Source organism: Pantherophis guttatus, chromosome 2, assembly GCF_059756535.1.
Source record: "Pantherophis guttatus breed Tessera chromosome 2, ASM5975653v1, whole genome shotgun sequence".
In the NCBI taxonomy this organism is placed as follows: Eukaryota; Metazoa; Chordata; class Lepidosauria; order Squamata; family Colubridae; genus Pantherophis; species Pantherophis guttatus.
The window spans coordinates 253885476-253912867 of NC_142064.1; the positions used below are offsets into that span (position 1 = coordinate 253885476).

At 40.8% G+C, this 27392-nt stretch overlaps 2 protein-coding genes across 2 annotated transcripts; both read right to left on the bottom strand.

The window, feature by feature from the left end:
• Positions 1 to 1698: 1698 nt before the first annotated feature.
• On the bottom strand, positions 1699 to 10255 carry LOC117668063 (butyrophilin subfamily 1 member A1-like). The gene is made up of 4 exons (XM_034421756.3): positions 10152 to 10255; positions 6996 to 7091; positions 4526 to 4624; positions 1699 to 2503 (listed from the first exon to the last, which is right to left on the bottom strand). The coding sequence occupies exons 1-4, from the start codon at positions 10219 to 10221 to the stop codon at positions 1983 to 1985; spliced, it is 786 nt and encodes a 261-aa protein (XP_034277647.2). The 5' UTR covers positions 10222 to 10255; the 3' UTR covers positions 1699 to 1982.
• A 58-nt stretch (positions 10256 to 10313) lies between these two features.
• On the bottom strand, positions 10314 to 26202 carry LOC117668035 (vomeronasal type-2 receptor 26-like). Its single transcript, XM_087885180.1, has 6 exons — positions 26075 to 26202; positions 25200 to 25491; positions 22294 to 23130; positions 17553 to 17780; positions 16110 to 16236; positions 10314 to 11547 (listed from the first exon to the last, which is right to left on the bottom strand). The coding sequence occupies exons 1-6, from the start codon at positions 26200 to 26202 to the stop codon at positions 10640 to 10642; spliced, it is 2520 nt and encodes an 839-aa protein (XP_087741306.1). The 3' UTR covers positions 10314 to 10639.
• Positions 26203 to 27392: the final 1190 nt, after the last annotated feature.

Consider the following 27392-nt stretch of genomic DNA (forward strand, 5'->3'; position numbering starts at 1 on the left):
AGATCTAAGCACTCCATGGACCGGATCTGGCCTGCGGGTCTTGAGTTTGACAATCCTGCGGTAGATAATTAGGCTCTCTCACTCATGAGACATAAAGTATATTAGTATCAACATGTCATTGGGAATTAGATGTAGTGTTCATTCTAATTCCATCCATTCTTTTTCTATTCCTCCAAAACCAAGGATTCCCCCCCCCCCCCAATTTATGCATCTCCTACTGTATTGCTATGTGGGCAGTATCTCTCCTAGGGAACAGTGAAATAAGAGAGGGCATAACCCACAGCTGCATAATGGACAGAGAAAGAAAGGAATCTCCTTGGCTCCTCAGGCTGTAAAAGAGATGGCGAGAGATTTGTCCTATCAAACTTACACAATTGTTGTCAGCCCCCTCCCCCATGCAGACCAGACAGGAAACATGACCAGATGAGCTAATTCTACGGTATTATAAGGCTGTACAAATAGAGTATTGCAAGTTTGAAAGTATAAATCTCCCACAGTCACTTTTAACAGCCTGATCCATTACGGCAGGTCCTTCCTAACTTTCTTTCTCAGCTCATTATGCAGCGGTGAGCTGTGCCATCTCCTAACTGATTGTTCCTTGGGCAGCATCTCTTGCAGTGGTGGGATCCTGCTGGTTTAACAACCGGTTCGGTGATTGCGCACTTTGCTGCACGTGCGCAGTATTACGAAAACTTACCTTCTGCTGGAGAGTAACACAGCTGAGGCGCGGCAATCCACACTGCCATACGAATCAGCAGAGAAGATATAGGTCAGTAAAGTGCAGGGGTGGGCAGGACCACCTGATCGTCGGAGGGAACCAGTTTGCTCCCAGCTGATAATCGGAACTACCAGTTTGCCTGAACCGGTCCGAACTGATAGAATGCCACCCCTGATCTCTTGTCCTCCTTTCCCAAGGTCATTCCCACATGTCATTACACCTACATATTCTTCCAAGGCCCAAGGCCATCTTTAGACGGCATACCACTTCTGAACATTCAGCTATAAAGTAAATGTGAAAAACGTCAGGATACTTTAAAATGGAGCTGTTTTATCTTGGTTCCTGGCATATACCTAAGGCCCAGCCCATCTTAGAAACCTAGTCACGCTCTTGATCCAACCCCACTATCTTAGACATCTTGCAGTTAAAGGTACTTGTATATAGTTCAGTACTTAGTTTCCACACATTCTTCTCACAAGCAGAGATTTAAGGTGATGGAACTTCCATATGGTTCCCAGGAACCGCTAGTTCTGTTGTGTTCACCCTATGAATTGATTGATTCTGTTTTAAAACCAACAAGACTGAAAGGCATCAGCTGTTACTTGAGATGAATCCCATAGGAAGATTCTGAAAGAGATTTACTTTTTCAAATTCAGTACGGAAAATACTGAACTCTGAATGCCCAGGTTTCAATACCTGAACCAGCCAAAGCAGGTCCCAGACTCAAAGTGTATCTGGGCAGCCATCTCCCCCCCCCCCCCGACCCAGCATTGCTGTTTAACCATTGGATGATGGATTCAGAAAGTTTAAAACTGGGAGTGGCCAGAAGCATAAAGAGACCCAATGGCTGCAAGGTACATGGTTTTGGCAAATGAACTCTCAAAGTCAAGGTAATTATTTGTGTCCTAGTCCTGTCTAGTATACTCGTTCTCAAATATAGGAGACAGGTTGAAACATGATTTAATCTTTGAATTTAGAAGTATTGTTTGAAATGCAGTTTATTACTGCAATTTAAGGGATTTTTTATTTAGAATTTAAAAAGCTGGCAGCAGAGAAGGAGGGATACAGAAGGATTAAAAAGAAGTCAAAGGATCCCAGATTGGATCCTGCAATGTTATCCTAGGATACGTATATTTGCCTTCATTCATGACAATCAAAGGGCACATCGTACAGGAAGGCAGAGAGAAACAGAAGAAATGGAAGAGAGATTAAGGCAGGTGGTCTGAAGTTCTTCCAACAGGATGATGGTCTTTGTCCCACTGTGTCACGGGTGGAGGAGAAGTTGTCCTTTCCACTTAAAGATCAAGAACCATGCATGCATCTTCTCTCCAGCAAAATTTGCTTTTGGAAAAGTGAAGATTTCAGCATTCGTATCACCATCAAAAAAAGCCACAAGACCTTTTACATAGTCCAAAGAAACTCGGATCCTTCTTGGGGAATGGCACAATGTCAAATCTGTCCTGGGCTCAGTGATTGATTGATGCTTCCCATTAATTCGCTGCACTCCCCAGTAACCCCCTCGAGGTTCGAGCAGAATCACCCCGTTTCTGTTTGCAGATTCCCTAACAATTCCCACTCCCCACCATTCCCCTTCCTCCACCACCTCTACCTCCCAGCAAAGCTTCCCAGAGTTAAAGCTCTCATGGCTTAGGACGCTGGCCATAACGTCATATCTCAGAGGAGTGCTGTTCACTTGCTGACTCATGCCTTTCCATCCTACGCTTTTCAAATCAGAGGATACGTAGAGCTGGGGATGAGCTGTGCTTGGATTCAGAGTCAGATTTGCTGTGTGGAAGAAAGAATGGAAAAACGTTCACCATCAGCTATGGAATTTATAGCTCTTCAAATAATTTTTATAGTTATACATTTGTTTTGCAAGAGTAGGGATCTAGAGGTGGGGTCTCGCCTCAATTCAGGGGATTTTTTTTTGAATGAGGAGATTACAATGATGCTCACTGTAAATAAGTAATAAAATTGAAAACCATAAGTGTTAAGATATGAGGATTTAGCCCAAGAAATACTCAGAATCAATGGTATGTTCCAATCATATTTATTGAGTCAACTTTGCTCTCTTACAGGTGAAGTCTCAGTGCACCCCAGTACCTTGTGTATGTCGCTTAAGTACTAGGGAGGTGTGGCTAAAGGTAAGAAGGAGTTGTGGGAAAGGTGAGGGTGTGGGTGTTAAACCTTACTGTACCAAGTAGGAGGTGGTATTGGAGTTAGGCATTTATATGTGACAATAAGTGATTTTGAAAGTATTCAGTACTATAGAGCTCATATCCTAGGTATCTATGGAAAAGATGGAACCAAAGTTAAAATGGTTTACACAAAAATACCTTGTCTTCTAGGCAAGAAGAAGTTGCAAAGAAAATTCAACTGTGGTTGTCATTTAAAAAAAAAAAAAATACACAAATGGTAACAGTTCAAAGCAGAAGCATCGGTAACCTGATTGTGCCAGAAAGCCCCATTCATCACAAAATCTGAACTAAATTTATTTTGAAACAACGTCAAATGTAAGGGAAAAATATTTTTAAAATGTCAATGCAGATCGTAACCCAATAGATCATGATTCCTGTGGTCTATCTGTCTAGCTGCCTCAAAATCACAGAGCTTTATTGCACACGAAGATCACAAGTTAAAACACAGTTCAATGGGAGTGTGGTTACCCTGCTTCTTGAAATGGTTTACCTAGCTTGAGCCACAAAAACCAACGTATGCCATCTAAAAGGCTGATTTGTGATGCCACTAAAGCAAATAGAAAAGGAAATAGCATGCATGCATGCACACAACTATTTCCTTCAGGGTTGAATAATGGAGTAGCAGAACGGAAATCCTCTGATATCTACACTCGGATGAGAATGGATGCCGTTACATGAAATGCGGAGCGCTATATTTTAAAACCCAGTTAACATTTTTTGTCCAGCTTGCAATTTTACGGCTTAAAAGGTCACAGGAGTTTGGAAGAGATTAGGGATCCTTCCAATGGATCTGCCTTTCTGTTTCCTAACCCTTCCTATATCAATAATAAAACACATTCCTAAGAGGTCTGTAAAGGGCATGCATAAGCGCACCAGTGTACCTACCGTCCCTGTCCTAATATTTTCTTTTATTCGTATCCTTTTCATGTATTTATAATTATGTTTACACTTGTATCTGTCCTAAAATACATGGTTGATGAAAATAAATAAATGAATAAAATAAAATAATAAAATAAAATTAAAATAATAAAATAAAATAAAATAAAATAAAATAAAATAAAATAAAATAAAATAAAATAAAATAAAATAAAATAAAATAAAATAATAAAATAAAATAAAATAAAATAAAATAAAATAAAATAAAAAAAAATAAAAAAAATAAATAACATCTGCGATTGAGCCTGGATATCATAACTGTTTGTAAAATTACTCCCTGTTTTCCTTTCCTTGTAAATTACTCTTCTTGCACTTAAGAGTGGGAGGCCACATCTCTACTTCATGCTGTTCCCATTTGGGTCCTTTGAGTAACAGCTATAGAATCTTCTGCTTAGATTCAAGCTCTCCCGTTGGACAACTTCTATGCTTTTGCTCCCTCCCACTTTTCCTTCTCTTCTAGAATTCCATTGGTCTTGCTTCCTCTCGGTTGGGACTCTTAACCTATCAGAATCCTGTCAAAAAGTATTGTCTCTATAACTTAAGGACCTCTGAGGAGATATCTCAGATGGATTCTTACACCTGTCTTTTATGAGTTCTGAACATTTTAAAAACCACAGCTGATATCAATATATAGACATAGCTGATGTTTATTGTTGGAAAGAACCAGGATTACCTGTTATGTGGCCTTCAGCTGATCCACAAGGAATACATTTCTGTAGACAACTTTGGATCCCTCTCCTTGCCTTGATTCCCGCACTAGGAACCTGCGAACCTTAGAGAATAGCTTGATGTGAGAACACAGTTGTCATCGTTTTCTTCTTTTTTTCTTACAAAGTCATTGCAAGGAGTTTATTAATATATGCCATCTTTTGGAGAAGTTGTGTCAGAGTTCTATTGTTCCAAGGGCAGCTTTGGCTAAAACACACACACACACACACCAAAAGCTCAGGACTAGCTACTTAGTTCTTACCCCTTGTTTGGCTCTTTGGAGATTCTGCAGGGATTCTTCTGTGATTTGCAAACTACTTTGGGGGATTTCATTCTTGGAGGGAAGAAGCAGGGTATGGATCTGAACAATTAATAATTTGATTTGGCTTTTTAAGGAAGTGATAAATGGAGTAGGCCACCCAGTCCTACCAAGGGCTTGGCAAAATTTGCACCATTGTTTCTGAAGGGAGACGAGGAGGATTAGAAGGCTGAGCAAGTTTGTTTAAGACCTGGACTCTCCTTTCTTGCTTTAAATTCAGAGTGTGGAGTTTTACTTGGGCTAAAAGTTGTACTCGGGCTTTGAATGGCATGCTGGGGCCTACAGAAAGAACAGGGTACAGCCAGGACCAAAACTTAACTGAATTTAATTTTGTTATTCCTTTCAAAACAGCCGTACTTAATTCAGTTACAATCATTGATTTAATTCTTTCTCCCTTTTCATCACATCAGTGAACCAGTTTATTTTTTAAAAACTTTATTTATTGACTTTTTATCCTGCTTTTGTTATTTTATAAATAAGGCAGCAAACATACCTAATGCCCATTCCTCCTTTTTTAATTTTGTCTTCTGCTCTTTTTAATGGTTGTAAACAGAATCATGTTTTTGAGATCGGTGGCCATATTGACTGATGGATTGATTAAATTAATTATTAAATTAATTATTTTAATTAGCAATTTTATGATGTTTGTGTGTCTATATTTTTCTTGACTGTACACCGCCTTGAGTCCTATGGGAGAAAGGCGGTATAGAAATATAATAAATAAATAAATAAATAAATAAATAAATAAATAAATAAATAATTGCTTGATAAATCATTCAGTGAATGAATACAATTAAAAAGTACTATTATATAATAATAGCAGTAACACCTAGACTTATTTACTGCTCCATAGTGCTTTACAGCACTCTCTGCATGGTTTACCATGTCAGTATATTGCCCCAAACAATCTGAGTCCTTATTTTACCAACCTTAGAAGGATGGAAGGCTGAGTCAATCTTGAGCTAATCAGGATCAAACTCTGGGTTTTGGATAGAGTTTGCCTGCAGTACTGCATTCTAACTTCTGAGCCACCAAGACTGTGGTGACAGGCAAGATGGACAGGACTATGAGATTGAAGCTCTGCCACTTTTTATGTGGATTGGCATACATGTTCCACATTAAAAAAAAAAGAGATTGGGCTTTGAATTTTTTTGTTTCCCTGTGAAGCTTCATGGTGATCTCTGTAATCTGGACTCCACTCTCTACTTGTCAACTGTCCAAACTTGGTCAGTTAGAAAAGAAAGACTCTCGGGCCCATGGTTACCCCCAAAAATATACTTTACTAAAGCCAAGTGGTTACAGAAGAAGCAAAGCCAAATCTGAGGATGATGCGATGCTTAGTTTCAATTCCTCCTGCTAACCCTCTCTCTTATCCCACCCACTGGTCCCTACCCCACATTGCTATGGCAGGCTAACAGCAAGCAATGCAAAGTGTAGCTGAATGGCAGCCCTCACACCACTCCTCCGCACTCAATGGAAAATATTGTGAGGGGAAGAGGGAAGACTAAGATATTTATAACCTCTGCTCCCCCAGATTTCCGGCTGTTAAAATGGGGAACGAACACAGTGCTCTCTTCAACTTTGATTTGTTGCCAAAAGGGGAAAAAGGGAACAAAAGAGGCTCCCAGTGAATGAGCAAATAGAGTAGAATAATAACAGAGTTGGAAGGGACTTTGGAGGTCCTCTAGTCCAACCACCCGCTTAAGCAGGAAACCCTACACCACTTCAGACAAATGGTTATCCAATCTCTTCTTTAAAACTTCCCGTGTTGGAGCATTCACAACTTCTGGAGGCAAGTTGTTCCACTGGTTAATTGTTCTAACTGACAGAAAATTTCTTCTTAGTTCTAGGTTGCTTCTCTCCTTGATTAGTTTCCATCCATTGCTTCTTGTTCTGCCCTCAGGTGCTTTGGAGTATAGCTTGATTCCCTCTTCTTTGTGGTAACCACGGAGATGTTGAAACACTGCTATCATGTCTTCCCTAGTCCTTCTTTTCATGAAATGAGCTATTACAAATGCACAATGGGATCAAGCCTAGTGGTTATTAGTCAGGGGTTGGGTGCTGACTTTAGGGCCAGTTTTTATATGCAAATTACAAGATGAAACCAGATCATTACCTGAAAACATCAGAACGATCACTGTGCACTTCAGAGCAATGCTTGCTATCAGCAATATCAAAAAAACAATTCTGGGACAGAAGTAAGATGGAGCATCTGTGGAACATTGGGAAATAAATACAGTAAAAAAACAAATCAATAACAGTGGAAAACGTAAGAGTTCTTATGAAGCACCTGGAAGTTCATTGTAGATGATGGATCGCCTACATGATATTGACAAGTGTAGGAGGGACATCTGAGGTGTATATGGGATGGTGTCAAAAAAATCTAGAGCAGGGGTCCCCAAACTTGGCAACTTTAAGACTTGTGAACTTCAACTCCCAGAATTCTCCAGCCAGCATAGCTATGCTAGATGGAAAATTCTGGGAGTTGAAGTCCACAAGTCTTAAAGCTGCCAAGTTTGAAGACCTCTGGTCCAGGGGTTAAGATGTTAGACGAGGAACAGGGAACCCCAGGTTCTAGTCCCCTCTCAATCATGGAAGTTCCTTGGAGAACTTTGAGCCATTCATTCTCCCTCAGGCCAAACTACCTCACAGGATTGTTGTGACAGGAGGAGGGAGCAATAAGTAGGTCACTTTGGCCTTCTGTTACAAAAGGCACAATAACAGTGACCTAAATTATAAAATGGACCTTAGAATGTTAGTTTGTGAGCCACCCCCTAATGGCCTCTTTGGGAAATCAGCTGTTAAACTATATTACTGCTGGTTGTCCCTCCTTCTCCTTCTCCTTCTCCTTCTCCTTCTCCTTCTCCTTCTCTCTTCTCCTGCTTCTTCCTTCCAGGTCAAGAGAGTGAGTGGGCTAACAATATGGATGGGACATAGGTAACTATGTAGAACCACGATAAACTCCTCCATTCTAAAATCAATCGTTCTGTTTTTCCCTCTTACTTTAAAACTTGGCCTTCAGAGTTGGTGTGCAACTTGGACTTGAAGAGATAGAAACAAAATGAGTGAAACCCAAACATTTAGTTCCCAATGAAATATTGACACTCATTTCTAATGGAAGGAGAAGAGCCTGATTGCCTACAAAGGGGCTCCAAAGCTATGTAGAACGTTTTATTTCAATGCACCTTCTTCAATAATCTAGTTGTCAGTCATTATGGCAGGAGTCTCCAAACTTGGCAATTTTAAGACATGTGGACTTCAACTCCCAGAATTCCTCAGCCAGCTTTGCTGGGAGTTAAAGTCCACAAGTCTTAAAAGTTTCCAAGTTTGGAGACCCCTGCATTAGGGGCTCATCACCATATCCTGGGATGATTCATTCTGTTGCATAGGAGATGTGCCATCTACAATGCTGGCTGGAGAATTCTGGGAGTTGAAGTCCACAAGTTTTAAAGTTGCCAAGTTTGAAGACCTCTAGTCTAGAGGTATAGGAAGCCACAGAGATTACCTTGAAGAAGATATTCAGAAACCATTAAAATCACAGTGGGGATGGAAGCAGCATGTGTTAAGTGAAATTTGGTGGAAAAATACAGGTAGTCCTCGACTTACAACCACAACTGAGCCCGAAACTTTTGTTTGCTAAGTGAGACATTTGTTAAGTGAACTTTGCTCCATTTTACGATCTTTCTTGCCACAGTTGTTAAATTAATCACTGCCATTGTAAAGTTAGTAACAAGGTTATTAAGTGAATCTGGCTTTCCCACTGACTTTGCTTGTCAGAAGGTCGCAGAAGGTGATCACATGACCTTGGGGACACAGCAACAGTCATAAATGTGAGTCAGTTGCCAAGCGTCTGAATTTTGATCACATGACTGTGAGGATGTTGCGTTGGTTGTCAGTGTGAAAAATGGTCATGTCATTTTTTCAGTGCTGTTGTAACTTCGATCAGTCACTAAAGGAACTGCTGTAAGTCAAGGACTATCTGTATTAGAAAAAAGACTGACCCTGCCTCCCCCTACTAATTCCTGTGGGTATAAGGTGAAGGGAAGGGAAAACTCAGACAAACTTGCGAGGTTGTTACTATATTTCAATGAAATATAAGGTAGTCCTTAATTTATGACCACAATTGGGTCCAGAACCTCCATTGCTAAGCAAGGTGGTTGTTAAATGAGTCATGGCCAATTTTATGACCTTTTTCGTTTAAGCAAATCACAGCAGTTCTTAAGTGAATCACATGGTTGTTCGGTGAATCTGACTTCCACCATTGACTTCGCTTGTCAGAAACCAGCTGAGAAGGCCCCAAGCGATGTTCACATGACTCCAGGATGCTGTAACTGTCATAAATATAGTTGGATTGCAAAACACCTGGATTTTGGTCATGTGGACCTTGAGGATGTTGTGAAGGTTGTCAGGGTGAGAACTGACCATAAGTCACATTTTTTCCCAGTGGCCATTAAACAAATAGTTGTAAGTCAAGGACTACCTCTATAGTTCTAATATTCCTGTGGAGTTGCTTTCCTAATGGGAATTACCTCATAGAGGTGACAAAATGGCAGTTATGACCGTATAACTGAAGCCCTATTGTGCCACAGACGTAAAAACACAGTGTTGAGGCTTCAGCTATGCCAACCATCTTGAGTTTTTACACACACACACACACACACTGGTGGATAACCCTGCACTACAACCTTGTGTATCAGCAAGCTGATGTCAGCTTTTAATAGAAACGTTCTCCAGCTGAAGCCGAACACCAAATGTCAAGCAAGGCTAAACTTTTCAGAAACAAAAAACACTCCTGAAACCTACGCAAAAAAGACAGACAGAATCAACCTCAAGGACTGATATAGCTCAAAAATTCAAAGAATTGTTCTCATCTTGAAACCACATAAAACTCACCTTATGGTTAAGACCAGCCCACATCAAATCTAAATGGTTTTTCAATAAACTTTAAAAGAGAGCAAAAAGAGACAGCTACATTTTTTTTTGTCCCTGTTTGAGACCGAAATTAGACAGCAGAGGTGCACAGTTTGAAGCCTCTGGCCTATAGGCAGTTCTCGTCTCTGTTTTTTGGCCCTGCAAGTCCTTTGTCCCTGAACAGCTGCTGAAATTTGGTTGCAAAATAGCAATTTAAATTTAATTCCTTTAAAAAAAAACCAACCTAGTCTTTCTTTAGGCTTTACGCTAATATCAAAAGATTCATTCAGGAATAGTTTCATGGTTCCAAAAAAAAAAAAAAAAAAAAAAATTAAAGGCAATTAGAATATGAATCCAATACCTTTGGGCTGAGTTGATATTAGTGCGGGGTCGACTCCTGGTTTTGGCAGACGGTGCAGTTGACGATTCATGTTGACTAACTCTCTGCCTTAAAGAAGCCCTTCGAAATAAAAGTTGAAAATGAAAGAACCACAAGCCATAAGACCAAAAGCGCGGGGGGGGGGGGAGGAAGCTAATTTATGTAACCATTTCATTTCTATTCCTTAGCAGCCTCTATCAGTTTTATCAAAAAGTAGAAGCTGGATTTTTGAATGCTTTCTCCTGAATTAAACTGCTGGCCAAATATTTTGGAGGCTTTTTTTTACTTTTTTTTTTTTTTTTTTACTTCAGCAGGTGTCAGCTTCCAGACAAAAGTTCTCCTATTTATTCAAACCCACATATTGAAAGAATAAATATTTCTTTTTCTCTCCCTGGGGTTCATATTAAGTCATTTATTACATCGGTACACTCAAATCGGAGCTTGTCATTTCTATAGTAAATTTCATAAAACTATTCCTTTCTTCTTTTCATCATTAGGTGCTCTTTGGTGTTGAGATGAGGCTGCAATATAATTATGTAACACTTGGGAAGGAAGATGCATCCCACTAGCCCAGCGCTGGAAGTCAAGATGGAGAAAACCTGCACAGCTACCATGTATTTGCCCCTGGTGCTCAAGTAACTTGGCACGAAGGACACCCAAACACTGCAAAAGACCAGCATACTGAAGGTGATCAGCTTGGCTTCATTGAAACCTCCTGGCAACTCTCTGGCTAGGAAAGCCACAATGAAACAGATGGCCGCCAGAATGCCCATGTAACCAAGTGCGCTGTAAAACATGACGACAGATCCTTCGTTGCATTGCAGTACCAGCTGTCCAATCTGAGAATCAGTGTCAAGTTCTGGGAAGGGAGGAGAAATTCCAATCCAAGTCACGCAGATGCCACACTGAATTATGGACCCAGTGAGTACCACAGCCATTGCCAAATTCTTCCCCAGACACTTGTTCATCTTGTTTCCTGGTTTGGTAGCCATGAATGCCAGCACCACAGTCAGAGTTTTGGCCAGCACGGCAGAGACAGCGATTGAAAAGATGATGCTAAAGGCAGTTTGGCGCAGGAGACAACTCACTTTGTGAGGGGGACCAATGAATAAGAAGGAGGATAAGGAGCAAAGCAGGAGGGAGATGAGGATGGTGTAGGTGAGCTTTTGGTTGTTGGCTTTGACCAATGGTGTGTCTAGGTATTTAATGAAGATTCCTAAAATCAGAACTGTAGCTAGACTTAAGCACAGGGCAAAGAAACTCAGAGTGATTCCCAGACATTCATCATAGGCTAAAAAGACTATAATCTTGGGGATACATTGATCTCTGCCATAGTTTGGATATTGATCTTTGGCGCACTCATGACAATCAACTGCATCTGAAAAACACAATATATTTGGAAACTTCAGCACCTGGTATTTTTTTCCACAATAATTGACATTTTCTCTTTTATCCTGGTTTTTATTGCAATTTCTTAAAGAGCGTCAAAATCTAGGATATGAGTCTCATGGAAGAAGGCAAATCTAGAGATTGAAAACTGCTGAGATAATACTAAAGCATCAATGACCCTTCCATGTCATTGAGCATTTGCAACCCTCATCTCTGACACAGCAAGGTAAAGTTAATTGCGATTGTTTTATGCCTACCCAAGCCAAACTATCATAGGGAACATCTTGAGTCAATCAATTTCTCAGACAGTGCCTTGGCTAAAGTTGCTACAAGTCCTGGCACAACAGAATTTTGCACTCCACTCCATTAGCCACGGTGGCGCAGTGGTTAGAGTGCAGTACTGCAGGCTACTTCTGCTGACTACCGGCTGCCTGCAAATTTGGCAGTTCAGATCTCACCAGGCTCAAGGTTGACTCAGCCTTCCATCCTTCTGAGGTGGGTAAAATGAGGAGCCAAACTGTTGGGGGCAATATGCTGATTCTGTCAACTTCTTAGAGAGGGCTGTAAAGCAGTGGTGGGTTGCCCCCGGTTCGGACTGGTTCTATAGAACCGGTAGTAAAACCGGCGGGAGGCTATGCCCACTGACCCGAATGTCATCAAAAGTGATCTGCTCATGTGCATCTGCATGCACATGTGGGCACGATGCGAACCGGTAGTAAAGGTAAGTAGAACCCACCCCTGCTGTAAAGCACTGTAAAGCAGTATATAAGTCTAAGGGCTATTGGTATTAAGAGAAATTGAAGCATATCCAATCCATGTTTGCTGTATATTTGTATGCAAAATAAACAAAATAGCTATCTGAACATTTGTCCTGTGTGGAAGTTTCTGTTGTGGCCCATCAACGGCCTGTGCAGTTAGTAGCTGATTCCAACAGCGAGGAGGCTGGTGTGGTGATGTGCCAGCAGCCTGTGCAGCTGGCACTCAAGTCAGACAATGAGGAGGCTGGAGAAGATGTGGTGCCAGAGGCGGGGATTCAGCCAGGGCCTTCGGAACCTCCAGAAGCTCCCATAAGTGAAGAGGAAGAAGAGGAGGAGCCTCTTCTCAATGCACGGGCGCGCAGAGCTGCCAAAAGGCAGGAGTGGCTCCTCAGGAGGAGGTCTCCTCGAGAGTAAGGCTTGGGGCTAATTGGCCACTCCCCTAGCTTATTTAAGGAAGGATGACAACTGAGGCAATTTGCAGGAAACAACTTTGTTCATATTCCTTTGCGTTTTGATTCCAGAAACGTTTCATTCGGCTCTTGTTTATCTCTTGTCAGTTTTCCTGCAAATTGCTTCTGGGCATTCTGCCAACCACAGTAAGATTACGGTTATCTGAAATACTGTGCTTCAGAATTGAGTTATTATTCTTTGTATTCTTGTCGGCTGTTAATTAAGTTAAATTAACAGCCCTTGTTCAGAAAAGACTGTTTTAAACTGTGTTCGAACAACTACTAAGAAAACTCATTCGTAGTCCTTAATTAGTAAACTAAGGTTTATACGGACTTTGTGTTTGCTGCATTCTTTGGGGTTTGTAGCTGGGGCAGAACAGTTTCTGGCTATACAGCTCCCCATCCTACAGTGAATGTAATAATTTCTTAGAGCTGTGAAGGTGAAATAATAGTACGGCTGCGCTTTTTCGATTTTTGCATCAAGGGCTTTTTTGACAGCTACTTTAGTTAAATGTAGCGGCAATGGCTAGAATACAGAAGAGAGGAAGAGGTATATTTAACCACAGTTTCCATACTTGAGGTGCACCTCCCTTGGGGAAGTATAGACAGACTCAGTGGGGACATCTGAAGACATCTTTTAGTTCCCTTGTCCCAATAAATGAATCTATCATCCCCGAAGTTTCATTGTATTGTTTTCATTTTGGTATTTGGATTTTTAGGAAATGTCAAGATTACATTAACTAAATAACAAAAGGTTTAGGAATCCCTGCTTTTAGATACTGTCAGTGGAGGAGTGGGATTGAAAATTTTTAGCAACCAGTTCTCTGCCCAGTTGCTGGATGGCCATGGCCATGGGGGCGTGACCTACTCGGCCTCCTGCACCATGGTGGGGTGGTGGTGTTTTCACCCTCCCCAGGCTCCAGAGGCTTTCCTCAAGCCTCCGGAAGGGCGAAAAGGGCCTCCTCTGGAGTCCGGAAATGGATCTGTTTCCAGACTTTTGGTACTTATGGTAGGCCTGTTTTTCACCTTCCCCAGGCTCTGGAGGCTTTCCTGGCACAGGGCGGCAGGGGGGGCAGAACCGGTTTGGTGACGTCATATCGTCACTGCTACCGGCTCGGGAGAACCAGGCCGAACCGGGAGGAACCCACCATTGGTCTGAAGTGGTGCAGGGTTTCCTGCCTGGGCAGAGGGTTGGACTACAAGACCTCCAAGGTCCTCTTCAACTCTGTTATTCTATTCTATTCTATTCTATTCTATTCTATTCTATTCTATTCTATTCTATTCTATTCTATTCTATTCTATTCTGTGCCAATTTCTGGCAAAAATGTTTTAAATCACAATCATGTGACCGTGAGGTTCTGCATACAGCTGGCAATGCAGGCCAGTTGCCAAGCTCTCAAAATACAGTCACATAACTGCAGGGGGGTGGGGGGAGAGTGATGACACTACTTCAAAACCGGGCCATAAGTCCCTTTTGTGGGGGAGGATCCATTGTAATTTTGAAAAGTTGCTAAGCAACCTGTCATAAGTCGAGAACTACCTGTAAGATCGACAGACTCTGTTACAATGGCATTGAGTGCAACATTAGAAGCTTGGGGACAGATTGTCATGGAGAAAATCTATCTATTGTATGTAGCTGTGAGGAGTCAAAAATGATTCAATGGCATATAATCAGTGGCGGGTTCCTCCCGGTTCGGCCCGGTTCAGCCGAACCGGTAGCAGTGACAATATGATGTCACCGAACCAGTTCTCTTTGTTCGGGAGCTGGGCCCTCCGCCCACCCCCCACATTATTCGCTGCCTCCCGAGTCCCAGCTGATCAGCTAGAAGGAAAAAACTGTTTAAACTCTTGCCGCGGGGCTTCAAAGGGCCGCCCTACAGCTGATCAGTGTTAAAAGGCAGTGCGGTGGTAGACCAGTGCGCTCGAAAAACAAATGGGTAGACCGGTGCCTACAAAAACAAATGGGTAGACCGGAACGCTCCAAGAACAAATGGGTAGATCGGTACAGCTCTGCAAACAGTTAAAAGCCTGGTAGACAAGTACCTCTGCTAAATCCTAAAGAATTGTCACATGACCATCAAACCACGCCCACAAAATAAGCCACGCCCACAGAACCAGTAGTAAAAAAAATTAGAACCCACCCCTGCATATAATCTATTAATCACGAGATAGATAGACCAGGAACAGGACATCTTCTAATGAGAGCTGAAAAAGCTTCTTGGATGAGAAACGAAACATCTTCAAAGAAAAAACAGAAAGTCCAGTTGCCTCTTGAAAAAGCACCTTTGGGACGACCAAGACCTGGATGGCTGAGAATCTCCATAGACATCTTCTAATATTTTTTATGGTGGGCAGCACTTCTGATGGAACTACCAGCCAAGTAGCAGTACATGCATCCTCTTACAGAAACAACTGGGCAAAACAGCCACACAGTGCTTCCCAAGGATTTTTATTTTCTCTTGTGCCCATGCGTTTTTCCCCCAAATGTTTACACAGTCCCAGTTCTCTATCAATCACAAAAAAATAGCTCCAAAGCTGCTTCTTTTGAAATTAAAACATACACCTGTTTAATATTTATTTTAACTTAACAGTCAAAAGTCTCCAGAGATCACTGTGTGTGTTGTGGACACTGTGGATGTTATTTAGCCCTGATTACACTAACACTAATGCTGATTACTAAAGCTATATCGTTCATTCATTCATTCATACACACACACATACATACCTTCAAACTAGTATTGACTCCTGGTGACTGTCTGGACAAATCCCTTAAGTTTTCTTGGTTTTGGAACTGGTTTGCCATTATCTCTTTCCTAAGGCTGAGAGAAAGTGATTGGCCCAAGCGTGCCCATCTGGCTTTGTTCCTAAAGCAGGATTAGAACTCATGATCTCTGGTCTCTAGCCTGATACCTTAACCACTACACCAAATTGGCTTTTTGAATCTAATAGTGGGAATATATATGGGTGAAGATATAGAGATAGAATAGAATAGAAAAAGAGAGTTGGAAGGGACCTTAGAGGTCTTCTAGTCCAACCCCCTGCTTAGGCAGGAAACTCTATACCATTTCAGACAAATATGGTCTAGCTAAGAACCACAGACAGCACCATCAGAAAGGTTCTACCTGGGGCTTGTTTAGATCTTTCCTTTTTAAGGTGTGTATTGGGGCTCAATATGGGGGTCAAAAAAGCTCAATATGTTGAGGTACCAACTCTTTTGATCCAAACGCTCTGGATTTGAACTTGCAAAGATGATTAAAGTTGCTGTAAGACCTACAGAAAACAAAAATTGTCAATGAATCTGCCTTTGGTCATCTGACACATGCCATGTTTTCAGAGCAACCTACCTGTTTGGGTAGAAATTGTCCCTCCTCTGCAAGGGGCACAATCATGGCAGCATACTTGGCGTCCTTCAGGGATCACTTTTCGGTATCCTGGTTGGCAGCGTTCGGTACAGACCGAACGAGGCCTTGTCTGAAGAGTGTCAAGGAAACAACAGTGGTTGAGGATCGGTGTTTTATTTGTGCAAATACATTTGTGGGTTTTGTGTCAGCAATCCCCAATGGCCATGGAGCCTTTTCCCCACCTTGAAGTAGTTGCTGTCTGAGGTAATCACTTCCCACCCCTGTCCAATGGTAGGTCGGGCCCTATGAAATGGATTCTCATCCATGAAACCTTATGTTGTTTATCTCTTAAACTTCAAGCTGTTGCAAAATATTTCTTCCATATCTTCCCAGTAACAAAGAAGCTTGCCTACATTTTGCTAGGCCTAATCAAGGCATTTTGTGTGAATTATGTGATCAGGCTGGTTACAGTCATCTAATGTTACTTTATCCCTAACAGTTAACACTGTATAGTCCAAGCTATGGTTTTCTCAGTAATAAAGTATGGCTGTGAGAGCTGGACTATAAGGACGGCTAAGCACCAAAGAATTAATGTTTTCGAATTGTGGTGGTGAAGAAGTCTAGTGAAGAGAAGGACCAAGTGAGACATGATAGCAATGTTCCAATACTTGAGGGCTGTCCACAGAGATGAGGGGGTCAGCCTATTTTTCCAAAGCACCTGAAGGCCAGACAAGGAATAATGGATGAAAACTGATCAAGGAGAGATTCAACCTAGAAATAAGGAGAAATTTTCTGACAGTGAGAACAATCAACCAATGGAACAGCTTTGCCTTCAGAAGTTCTGGGAGCTTCATCAATGGAAGCTTTCAAGAAGAGACTGGATTGCCATCTATAAGAAATGGTGTAGGGTCTCCTGCTTGGGCAGGAGACTAGATGACCTACAAGGTCCCTTCCAACTCTGTTATTCTTATTCTGTCTCTTGAGAATCCCTTGGACTGCAAAGAGATCAAATCAGTCAATGCTAAAGGAAATCAACCCTGACTGTTCTTTGGAAAGACAGATCCTGAAGCTGAAGCTGAAATACTTAGGCCCCCTAATGAGAAGAGAGGACTCAAGGGAAAAGAGCCTGTGTTGGGAAAGATGGAAGGCAAAAGGAGAAGGGGATGGCAGAGGGTGGGATGGTTAGATAGTGTCATTGATGCAATGGCCATGAGCGTGGACAAACTCCAGGAGACAATGGAGGACAGTGGGGTAGGGAGGCCTGGTGTGCTGTGGTCCACGGGGTCATGAAAAGTCAGACACAATTTAGCAATTGAACAACAACAAAGAGGTAACACCTGAGAGATAGCAGTTGGCTAAGATTATTTGACAAATTCTGCTGAATTTCAACTCACACTTTTAATTCCTACATTAATTGGCTTTGTGGAATTTAAGTCTCCTTCCCACCTGATTAAATGAGCTGGGCCACACAACGGCCTCTTCCTGAATGCTCATCACTAGACCTGTAGATCTAGTTAGATCTAGTTTTCCCACGGTCTTCCGTACAGCTGACTTGTTTGGAAATACAGCCAAATTCACAATGTCATAGTTGGCCACCAACTCCCCATCTTCATCAAAAAATATCTCTTCTCCGATTATAGTGTTAAAGCAGACAGTTTTCAAAAAAGGGTGAAGCTGGAATGAGAAAGGGAACACAACACACACACACACACCCAAACTAATCAGGTAAATCAGTTTGATAATGTCAGAAAAATATATCTGCAATAATTTTCTCTGGAATGCCTGGTGCCCACAGAAATCCAGTCTTTATAAGAAACGTAACATAAAGCTATAAGAAAGTTTCTGTAAAGCTTAAGAAAGTGAGGATTTAATACTGTATTATATACTTACAGGGACTCCTCAACTTACAACAGCACTGAAAAAGGTGACGACCGGTCCTTGAACTCATGACCAATGCAGCATCCCTATGACCAAGGAATGAAAATTCAGGAGCTTGGCAACTGGCAGTTATTTTTGATGGTTGCAGTGTCTTGAGATCATGGTGATTGCTATTTTCCAGTCAGTTTTCAACAACCAAAGTCAATGGAAGTCAGAATCACTTAACAACCATGTTGATTCACTTAATAATTGCAGTGATCCACTTAACAACCATGGCAAAAAAGGTTGTAAAATTGGGCACATCTTAGTTAACACCTGCATTGCCTGGCCATGGAAATTCTGGTCCTAACTGGGGTCATAAGCTGAAGACTACCTGAATATAAATAGATCTGAGAAAAAGAGAGATGATGGTGGATGGATGGAGAGAGAGAGAGAGAGAGAGAGAGATTAGATGATGGTGGTGATAGATAGGTAGGTAGGTAGGTAGGTAGAGATAGATAGATAGATAGATAGATAGATAGATAGATAGATAGATAGATAGATAGATAGATAGATAGATAATAGATGATGGTGGTGATAGATATGAGAGAGAGATGGATATTAATAGATATTGATAGATGGTAGACAGACAGATGATAAATTAAATAGATAGATGATAGATAGATAGATAGATAGATAGATAGATAGATAGATAGATAGATAGATAGATAGATAGATAGGAAGACAGGCAGACAAATAGATTAAATCTTCAATTTCTTATTACAGTGTACATTGTAATGTGTTACTGGTTGCTCTTTCATTAAGTTTGTCTTTTTGAAGACCTGCTTGCTGTTTTTAGTAATAGTTTTTTCAGGTGTCCTTCTCACATTGTCTCTTTCAGTGCTAACAGAAGTTCCCCTTCTGACATGACAGGCAGAGCAGGGCTGGGTTTACTGCATGTTAGAGCATTTGAAATAGTTTCTATTACCAATTAAAGAGATTGGCTCCTCCTGAAGAAGGCCCAGATGCTGAAATAAAATAACCACTTTGGCCCCGTGAGCAATTTCCCTGAATTTGCAGAAGTGTCACAAGGCAGAACCTCAGGGCTGTTTGACCCATAACATTTCCTCTCTCTCTCTCTCTCTCTCTCTCTCTCTCCATATTTCTCTACATTTCTATATTTGGGTGAGGACCAAACAGGAAGCCAATTTCACCATGGGAATGATGGTGGAGGATAGCGCAATGAAAACAACAAACCAATGGGTGGGTTGCAGCAAAGCAAGAAAAGAAGAAAAAAAAAACTCAGCAAGAAAAATTCATGCTGGGAATACTTTTAGCAAACAAAACTCCAACACCACAAGTACAAGTATCATTGAACCTCAAGAAAGGTTACAGAAGACACAGAAAAGATGAGCAAGACACCTAAATGGCCAAGTTCATTTATGTACACAATCTGTGGACTCTCTCTGCTGCCCATCCTCCTGAATTCCAGTATTATGAGGGAGGGAGAAAAACAATTCCCCATCCTTTCTTTTCATAGCCCACCATGCTTCACTTCATGCACCTCTCCCATGTCTCTGCTTATCAAACTTTCTCTTAAAGTGAGTAGATTTAAGAGATTGCAACCTTTCCTTCACAGCCACGACCATGGCAGCCATTTGAGAGAGCGTGGATAAGAACAGTATGGCATGAAGGGATAGGAACAGGAAGACCCATGTTCTTGTACCTCCTTCACCATGGACCTTCCCTGGGCTAGTTCTTCTGCCTTTGTCCAGGACCCAGTGAGGCCTAGGGGTGAAGGGGCTGGATTAGGAATGTGGAGACCCAGGTTCTACTGCCCCTTCACCACAAAATCTGTTTGGGGACTCTGTCCATTCCCTTCTTCTCAGTCCTATAGCCAGAATGGTGTAACGGTGAAGGCACTAGACAGGAATGAGGAAACCCAGGTTGTAGTCCAGGCGTGTCAAACTCAATTTCATTGAGGGCCATAACAAGGTTGTGTTTGATCTCAGGGTGGGTGGAGTGGCTGTGGCCATGGTGGGCATGGCCAGTTTGACATCACTCGTGTTGGGGGCGCCAGTGGTGGCCCAAGTGCTCTGCCAGCAAAAATGGGCTCCCAAGCTCTGTTTTTGCTGCAATGGCCTCCTTCAACCCTCTGCCAGCACCACACGCCACCCTCCCAAGCTCTATGTTCACTGGTAGAGACACCATGAGCCAGTCCTTCACTGTTTCCAAGATGGCCCCCCCACCCAGATCTAAGCACCCCACGGGCCAGATCCGGCTCACGGGCCTTGAGTTTGACACCCTGTTCTAGTCTCTCTTTAACCATGGAAGCTCCCTGGAGGAGACAGGCGCTTGTTCCAAGGATAGGGTATGAATGAGGTAATAGACTGTGAGTGGGGGAATGGGGGAATTGGGTGGGGGGTTTAATTTACCATCAAATCTCACTACAAGACTTTGGACCAATCCATCTCTAACTCTTGGGGGGACAAAATGAGTCTTGTGCTGCTACAAATGGGTACCATATAAAAATATTAAATTTTGGGCGGTCTAAATTGAACCTACATTAGATTCTTGGAAGATGTGGAGAGACTTATAGAATTGCCAAGACTCAGACATGACTGAATGGGTAACATCATCATCATATTAGGCTCCTTTTTTATATTAGCATACTGTATGAGGTAGGAAAGCTCATAAGCTCCTTTATTCCATTCAGTCATGTCTGATTCTTAGAGAGTGCCTGGACAAATCCCTGCATGTTTTTTTGGCCAGGTTTTTTTTAGAAGTGGTTTGCCATTGCTTCCTCCCTAAGGCTGAGAGAAAATGACTGGGCCAAGGTTTCATGCCCAGTCAGGGCTAGAATTCATGGTTTCCCAGTTTCTAGCCTGATGTTTATCCACTACACCAAACTGGCTGCTTCCTTACTACACAGTGTATTTATGTACAATAAATAACAAGATAAGGATTGGCCATTTTTAAAAATGGTTGTCTAAATTTAGCAATACAGCTGGCCCTGTTTGCATTATGGGAAAATTGTTCCAGCTTTATTTTCTTTGCTTTCTCCATAATATCTCTGAGGTAGTTTAATAAATCAAACACACTATTCCAAATATGGACGTATTTTATAAGTACATTCTTTTCTATAGCACTTAGTTACTCTGTAGATGTTTCATCTCAGCCACTCAAAATCCCTTTGCAGGTCAGTAAATATCAGCTCATACTGGAGATTTTTTCATATTTTATCCATAGTTTAATTGAACACTTATTTTACATGATTAGCTTGCTTGCTTGATTCATCATTTTTGCTGTAATTATAGAAGATTTTTGTGAGCTCATCATACTAGATAAAACTCAATAATCAATCCTACAAATACCTTAAACAGTTTCTGGTTTGAGCAACACACTAAGCCATAACCTAACCACATATGTCTGGATTCACCCAACGTTTAGTGATAAAATGTGGTTGGCTGACACACTAAAACTTGATGTGTCTTTAATGTGTTATATGAACATGATTGTTGTTTGAGGAATGTCTTCTGTATGTGGTTGCTTGGATCACATTGTGAAAAATGCTGACTTTTCAATGAATTTTCTTTCTGATGACATATTAAGAAATACACGGATGTTACACACAGGTTGGCACACAGGTTGATTTAGGTGGTTTTCACTCATGGGCATCAGCTATTAACTGATGGGAACAAAAATGATGGACCATGGCATAGCATCATAAACCTTACCCTCTTATATATAGTCTTCACATTCAGCGGCACTCACTCTTGCCTGCTGAAACATTTTTTCCCTTACAAGTTCCAGGAGACTAGATAAGGATGTGTAAGTCACAGTATTTGCATCACACTGTCACAACTCATGTTTCATCATGAGTCTACTACTTTACGGAAGCCTGTGATATACCGGTATCTCCAATAGCAAAACAACTCTTGGGAAACATCCTTAGATCTGGTCAAAACCACAGTCTGCCTACCCTAAAATTGTCCATTCCAGCCTTTCCCAATCTTCAGGTATGCAAACACGACAACTCTCCAAATACCCAACAAAGGGGGATGCTACATTGACCTTTTGTGATTTACGATTCACAGCACAGGAGGACAATAGGGTCTACGGAAATGCTCTCCAGGCCTTTCAGCAAATGAAAAATCCAATTACCCATTGTTTTTAAAAAAATGAATGTAGAAGGACCAAATCAAATGCTGGAAGGAAATAGCAGAAAATATTCCCAGAGCTGGAATGAAATAAAATGATTCTGGAAAAGAAACCCCATCCAACGTGTAAGATTCACTTCAGCTATCATTTCAGTGGAATTCACTCTTACCTGCCATGGTTGTAGAAGGTTTGGAAGATCTACCTTGTCTTCTCTTGGAATGACAACATGGCTAGATAAGGATGTGAAGATATCCTGGAGGGCGTGTGCCACAGCATAGACTGCGTGGTAGATGTTGTAGCTCTCTGGGGACATTCCTTTCTCGGGCCAACCTGGGAGGAAGCCTGCCATGTTTCTTCTCACAAGGCCCCTTTTCCATGTCTTCCTTGACAATCTATAGTTGGAATCATGGAAGTCAAACATTTCTGACCAAATTGATTCAAGGGAATCATCTTGAATCAAAATAAGATCATGGAATTCAGATCTTTGGTTTCCCTGGATGGAGAAGGTTAGTGCTCCATGGAAGGGTTTGATGTCCCAGTATCTAAAAGTTGTGCTTAAGGTGAAACCCCACAAAGCTGTGGAGATCCAAACTTTCCCCAGAGGGGTTTGATTGGCTTCTTCAATGTTGGACAACATAAGAGGCAACAGAAGCATTGTGTCAAGATCCCCATAATAAATGAGCACCTTGCTTGTCCAGTGTGTAAGGAGAGCATCAAAACGCGAGAATACCTCATAAAAATCATTAAGCTTCTCAATATGAATTTGTGGAACCTTAAATGTGAAGGCTACACAGATCCCGCTCCTGAAGACCATTGTCTCAATGGTCTTCATAAACCAATCTCCGCCATCATGTTTTGGGGCAACGAGTCCAATCCATGTCCACTGAAAATGCAGGAGCAGCTTCATGATCCCCACATACTGTGGGGTTTCCTTTGGGCTCATCCAGAAAGAGGAAGGGAACTGGGCTTTATCACTCAGAATGTGGTTAACAAAGCCATAAGTGAGCTAGTGAGAAAAAGAATCAACACTTAGTGCTGCTAAGCACTCAAAAATAGCAAAATAGCATTCAAAGTCTCTTTTAAAAAAAAAAATCTGAAATAGCTTTAGCCTCTCTGTGAAGTCTGATCAAGGGCCATTCAAAAGTCCATCTCCCTGAATTAATTCAGCTTTACTTAGAAGAATTTATTTTTATTTTATTCATCAAATCTTAAAACTGCCCATCTCCCGCACAGACGGATTTTGGGTGGTGTACAAATCAAATATTGAAATGTAAAAAGTGTATATAAAATTTAAATTTTTATTTTAAAAAAGAATTTAGCTGTCCAGCTTAGTTCTGGGCCCCTTATTCCCAGACCCCATAAGGACCACTGGTCTTCTAAATCTTTTGAGTATATCTGCATCAGATTTTATTACCAGAATATAATTAATGGTTATAATGGATTGTTTTTCAGAATAGTTTTCATTGCTATTTGTTTTGTTTTTTTAAATTCTAATATATGTTTGATGTCTTGTAGCAGTAGCTCCAGGATAATAAATAATATATTTCATGTTAGTGTATCACACAAAAACATAGTGCCCCCCCTGTCTGCCATTTTTAAATGCTTAAAATGATTTTCAAAAATCCATATTAACCTGCTATGTATTTACAATAATTTTCAAACAATTTGCATAATGTCAGGTTTAGAATTGAGAAAGTAACAAAAGGCAATCTTATATTCAAACCCCAGTTGCTTATTATTGTTTTTCTGAAATTTTAAAATTGAAATTGCTTTGCATTTCTGTCTACTGGTCTGAACTGTGTCTTTAATTCTGTGAAATTTATCATATCTCTTACAGGTATGTGTTTTATACAAAAAAAATGACACATTATTTTTTACGATGTAAAAAAGATGTGGAGACTCTAGAAAGAATGCAGAGAAGAGCAACAAAGATGATTAGGGGACTGGAGGCTAAAACATATGAAGAACGGTTGCAGGAACTGGGTATGTCTAGTTTAATGAAAAGAAGGACTAGGGGAGACATGATAGCAGTGTTCCGATATCTCAGGGGCTGCCACAAAGAAGAGGGACTCAAGCTATTCTCCAAAGCACCTGAGGGTAGGACAAGAAGCAATGGGTGGAAACCAATCAAGGAGAGAAGCAATTTAGAACAAAGGAGAAATTTCCTGACAGTTAGAACAATTAATCAATGGAACAACTTGCCTCCAGAAGTTGTGAATGCCCCAACACTGGAAATTTTTAAGATGATGTTGGATAATCATTTGTCTGAAGTGGTGTAGGGTTTCCTGCCTGGGCAGGGGGTTGGACTAGAAGACCTCCAAGGTCCCTTCCAACTCTGTTATTCTATTCTATTCCTAGTAAATGCATTTTTGTATATGGTCACTTTTACAAATGATCTTCTGTAATCACATATTTTTGCATATTTCCCCAGTCTATACATTTCTATGCATATGTTTATTGAAATATTTAACTTTTTTAATACCAAATGTAATTTGCCAAAAAAAATATTAACATTTAAAGCCCACTCCAGTTTCCATATAGCTTCACGGCATGCAAAATATAAAAACTGAGAGCATATACAGTACATTCCTCTCTCTTCCATATTTCTGATATTGCTTTAAATATATATTTATATCACCTAAGTTGTATAGAGGATATTTATGGAAGTTGTCTGAAAATATGTAATAAATAATACCCAAAGGAAATTTAGAAAACATTCTGAAAGCAAATCTATAAAGTAGAAATTATTTTCCTCCATTGTTCTTCAAAAGAACATTTCATGTTGTTTCCATCCTTTCTTCTTTCTTGGGCCTCACTGAATGAGACGCAAGGGGAATCCTCAGAGGTCCATTCTATATGGACTTCCTTCTTCAGTCAGAAGTCCAGAACCACCAGTCAAATTCTATCCATTCATATTCTTATATATCACAATTTATTTGTGTCAAACTTCAGTAAAAGGCTCCCAAACCGAAGAAAAGAACTAACACACTTTACATTGTCCACACAATGTCCTTTTTCAAATTTTTGCAGAGTTGATGGGAGTGGTTCCCCTCAAAAGTGTGGACTTGTTCATACCTGAGGGATCTTGTAAATACTTAACATGGTAGCCATCTGAAAGAAGGTTTCAAAGTCCCCTCCTTGAATCACAGCCAAGGGACTGTCTTCCCTTCCACACTTGAAATTAGGGACCATCCCATGACTGGAAGAAAGTATATCTATGATGGCTTCATAGGTTGTCCTTGTGCTGAAACAATTTTCGTAGATGCTGTAGCCGAGAGTAATATTGGGCAACAGCAGGGAGTTTTGGTTGATCTCCTCAATGGCTATTAAGATGGCAAAGATATGTTGAAAGTTCCTTTCCAGTAACCTAGAATAAAAGTTAAACTGGACATCAGCCCATTTAAATGCTATTTCTTAAGCTTGCTCTTTCAACTAAAAATCTCATGGTCCTGAACATTTCAAAGGAATTGCTCCTTCAAAAGCTTTTAACCCATCCATTTGAATCCCAGATAAGATAGCTCCAAGATTACTGGAGAAAACATCACACTAGAAGATGACAGTTTTTTTTAAAAAAAATATCAGCATTCCTGAAATCTCAATAAAAAGCAAAGTGTGGACAGCAACTTTCCAAGAACAGGTGTCAAAATACAGCATTGCATGTGGAAATAAGGGCCTTTATCTGGTTGATGAAGTGCTCTCAAGTTGCTGTCAATTCTTAATGACTACATACCTTATGATTTATCCACTAGCTCATACTTTACTAAAATCCTCATGTGAACCTTGGTGTTTTCTCTCTTCACTTTGTAACATCTCTCATATTTTAAAGCACTTTATTTTTCCCAAAATTGGGAATCTAAGAGTATGCTACTGCTAGTATAAAAAACAACCTACATTGCTGATTCCACTAAGGAGGAACTAAATTGGAGAAGACAAATTGAAAGCTAACTTACGGGAAAAAGTCTCTGGAAGGGTCAGATCTGAAAATGTGTGTTGGAAACACAGCTGTCCTGGTGGGTATGACTCCAGCAACGAGGTAATCTCCCCATTGATAATAGTTATAAGGATACATTTTTAGCATTGACCGACTTGGTCTTTGAGTTGTTACTGCCCCAAAGTTCAAATAAAACAGTAATAGCAGAACCATCTTTTTTTAAAAAAAACACTGACTTTGTAAAAGGCTTACCTTTAGTACTTAAAAAGATATTTCTGAATTTTAGGAGGGTTGATCCTACATGATTCCTAATTTATGGGAATCCAAAGCCCGAATCATAGTAACTATTGGTATAATTATCTACCACATATTTTCTGGATTTGCTGAAGAAATTATTTGTAATTTTAAATACCATCAGCCTCATCATCTGAAGTGACACGAGAAAACCTTCAAAGTTCTTGGCACTAGGGACAAATAACAGTGGTGGCACTAGGGACAAATAACAACACTGGCAATTATAGTGATTTTAATAATTACAATATAAATGTTATCATCTCCAGAAATTGTACACATGCATGACAGCTGCAGGTATGCGTGCACAGTAGGAGAAAACATGTTTGCCAAAGTCCATCTGAGTCCTGTTATGCTTCATTATGAAACTCCGAAGGGATTGTAAACTTTGCCAAGAACTTTGTTAGAAAGAAGAATGCCAGTTTGGGCTACTGGTTAAGGGGCTGGTCTGGAAACCAGGAGACTGTGAGTTCTAGTCCCACCATAGGCATGAAAGCCGGCTGGGTGACTTTGAGCCAGTCACTGTCTTTCATCCTACCTACCTCACAGAGTGGTTGATGTGGGGGAAAATAGGAGGAGGAAGAAGTATTGAGTATGTTTGGTTGAGTTATTTATAAAAATAATAATGGTGGCATATGTAACAGTAACAGAGTTGGAAGGGACCTTGGAGGTCATCTAGTCCAACCCCCTACTCAGGCAGGAAACCCTACACTACATCAGACAAATGGTTGTCCAATCTCTTCTTTAAAAATTCCACTATTGGAGCACCCACAATTTCTGGAGGCAAGTTATTCCACTGATTAATTGTTCTGTCAGGAAATTTCTCTTTAGTTCTAGGTTGCTTCTCTCCTTGATTAGTTTCCACCCATTGCTTCTTGTTCTACCTTCAGGTGCTTTGGAGAATAGCTTGACTCCCTCTTCTTTGTAGCAGCCCCTGGGATATTGGAAAACTGCTATCATGTCTCCCCTAGTTCTTCTCTTCATTAAACTAGACATACCCAGTTCCTGCAACCGTTCAACCGCAGCTGAATGAGATGCACACCATG

What these genes read in the sequence shown, in the direction of transcription:
- LOC117668035 (XM_087885180.1), bottom strand. Translation starts at nt 26,202, where the DNA reads ATGCTAAAAATGTATCCTTATAACTATTATCAATGGGGAGATTACCTC. An exon ending in GGCCCAGCTCATTTAATCAG is followed by an intron (nt 16,237 to 17,552) that starts GTGGGAAGGAGA and finishes GACACTCTTCAG; the next exon opens with ACAAGGCCTCGTTCGGTCTG. An exon ending in GACAATTTCTACCCAAACAG is followed by an intron (nt 11,548 to 16,109) that starts GTAGGTTGCTCT and finishes TGTGTTTTTCAG; the next exon opens with ATGCAGTTGATTGTCATGAG.
- LOC117668063 (XM_034421756.3), bottom strand. Translation starts at nt 10,221, where the DNA reads ATGAATCGTCAACTGCACCGTCTGCCAAAACCAGGAGTCGACCCCGCA. An exon ending in AATATCAACTCAGCCCAAAG is followed by an intron (nt 7,092 to 10,151) that starts GTATTGGATTCA and finishes AATGTTCCACAG; the next exon opens with ATGCTCCATCTTACTTCTGT. An exon ending in AGCTGAAGGCCACATAACAG is followed by an intron (nt 2,504 to 4,525) that starts GTAATCCTGGTT and finishes TCTTCCACACAG; the next exon opens with CAAATCTGACTCTGAATCCA.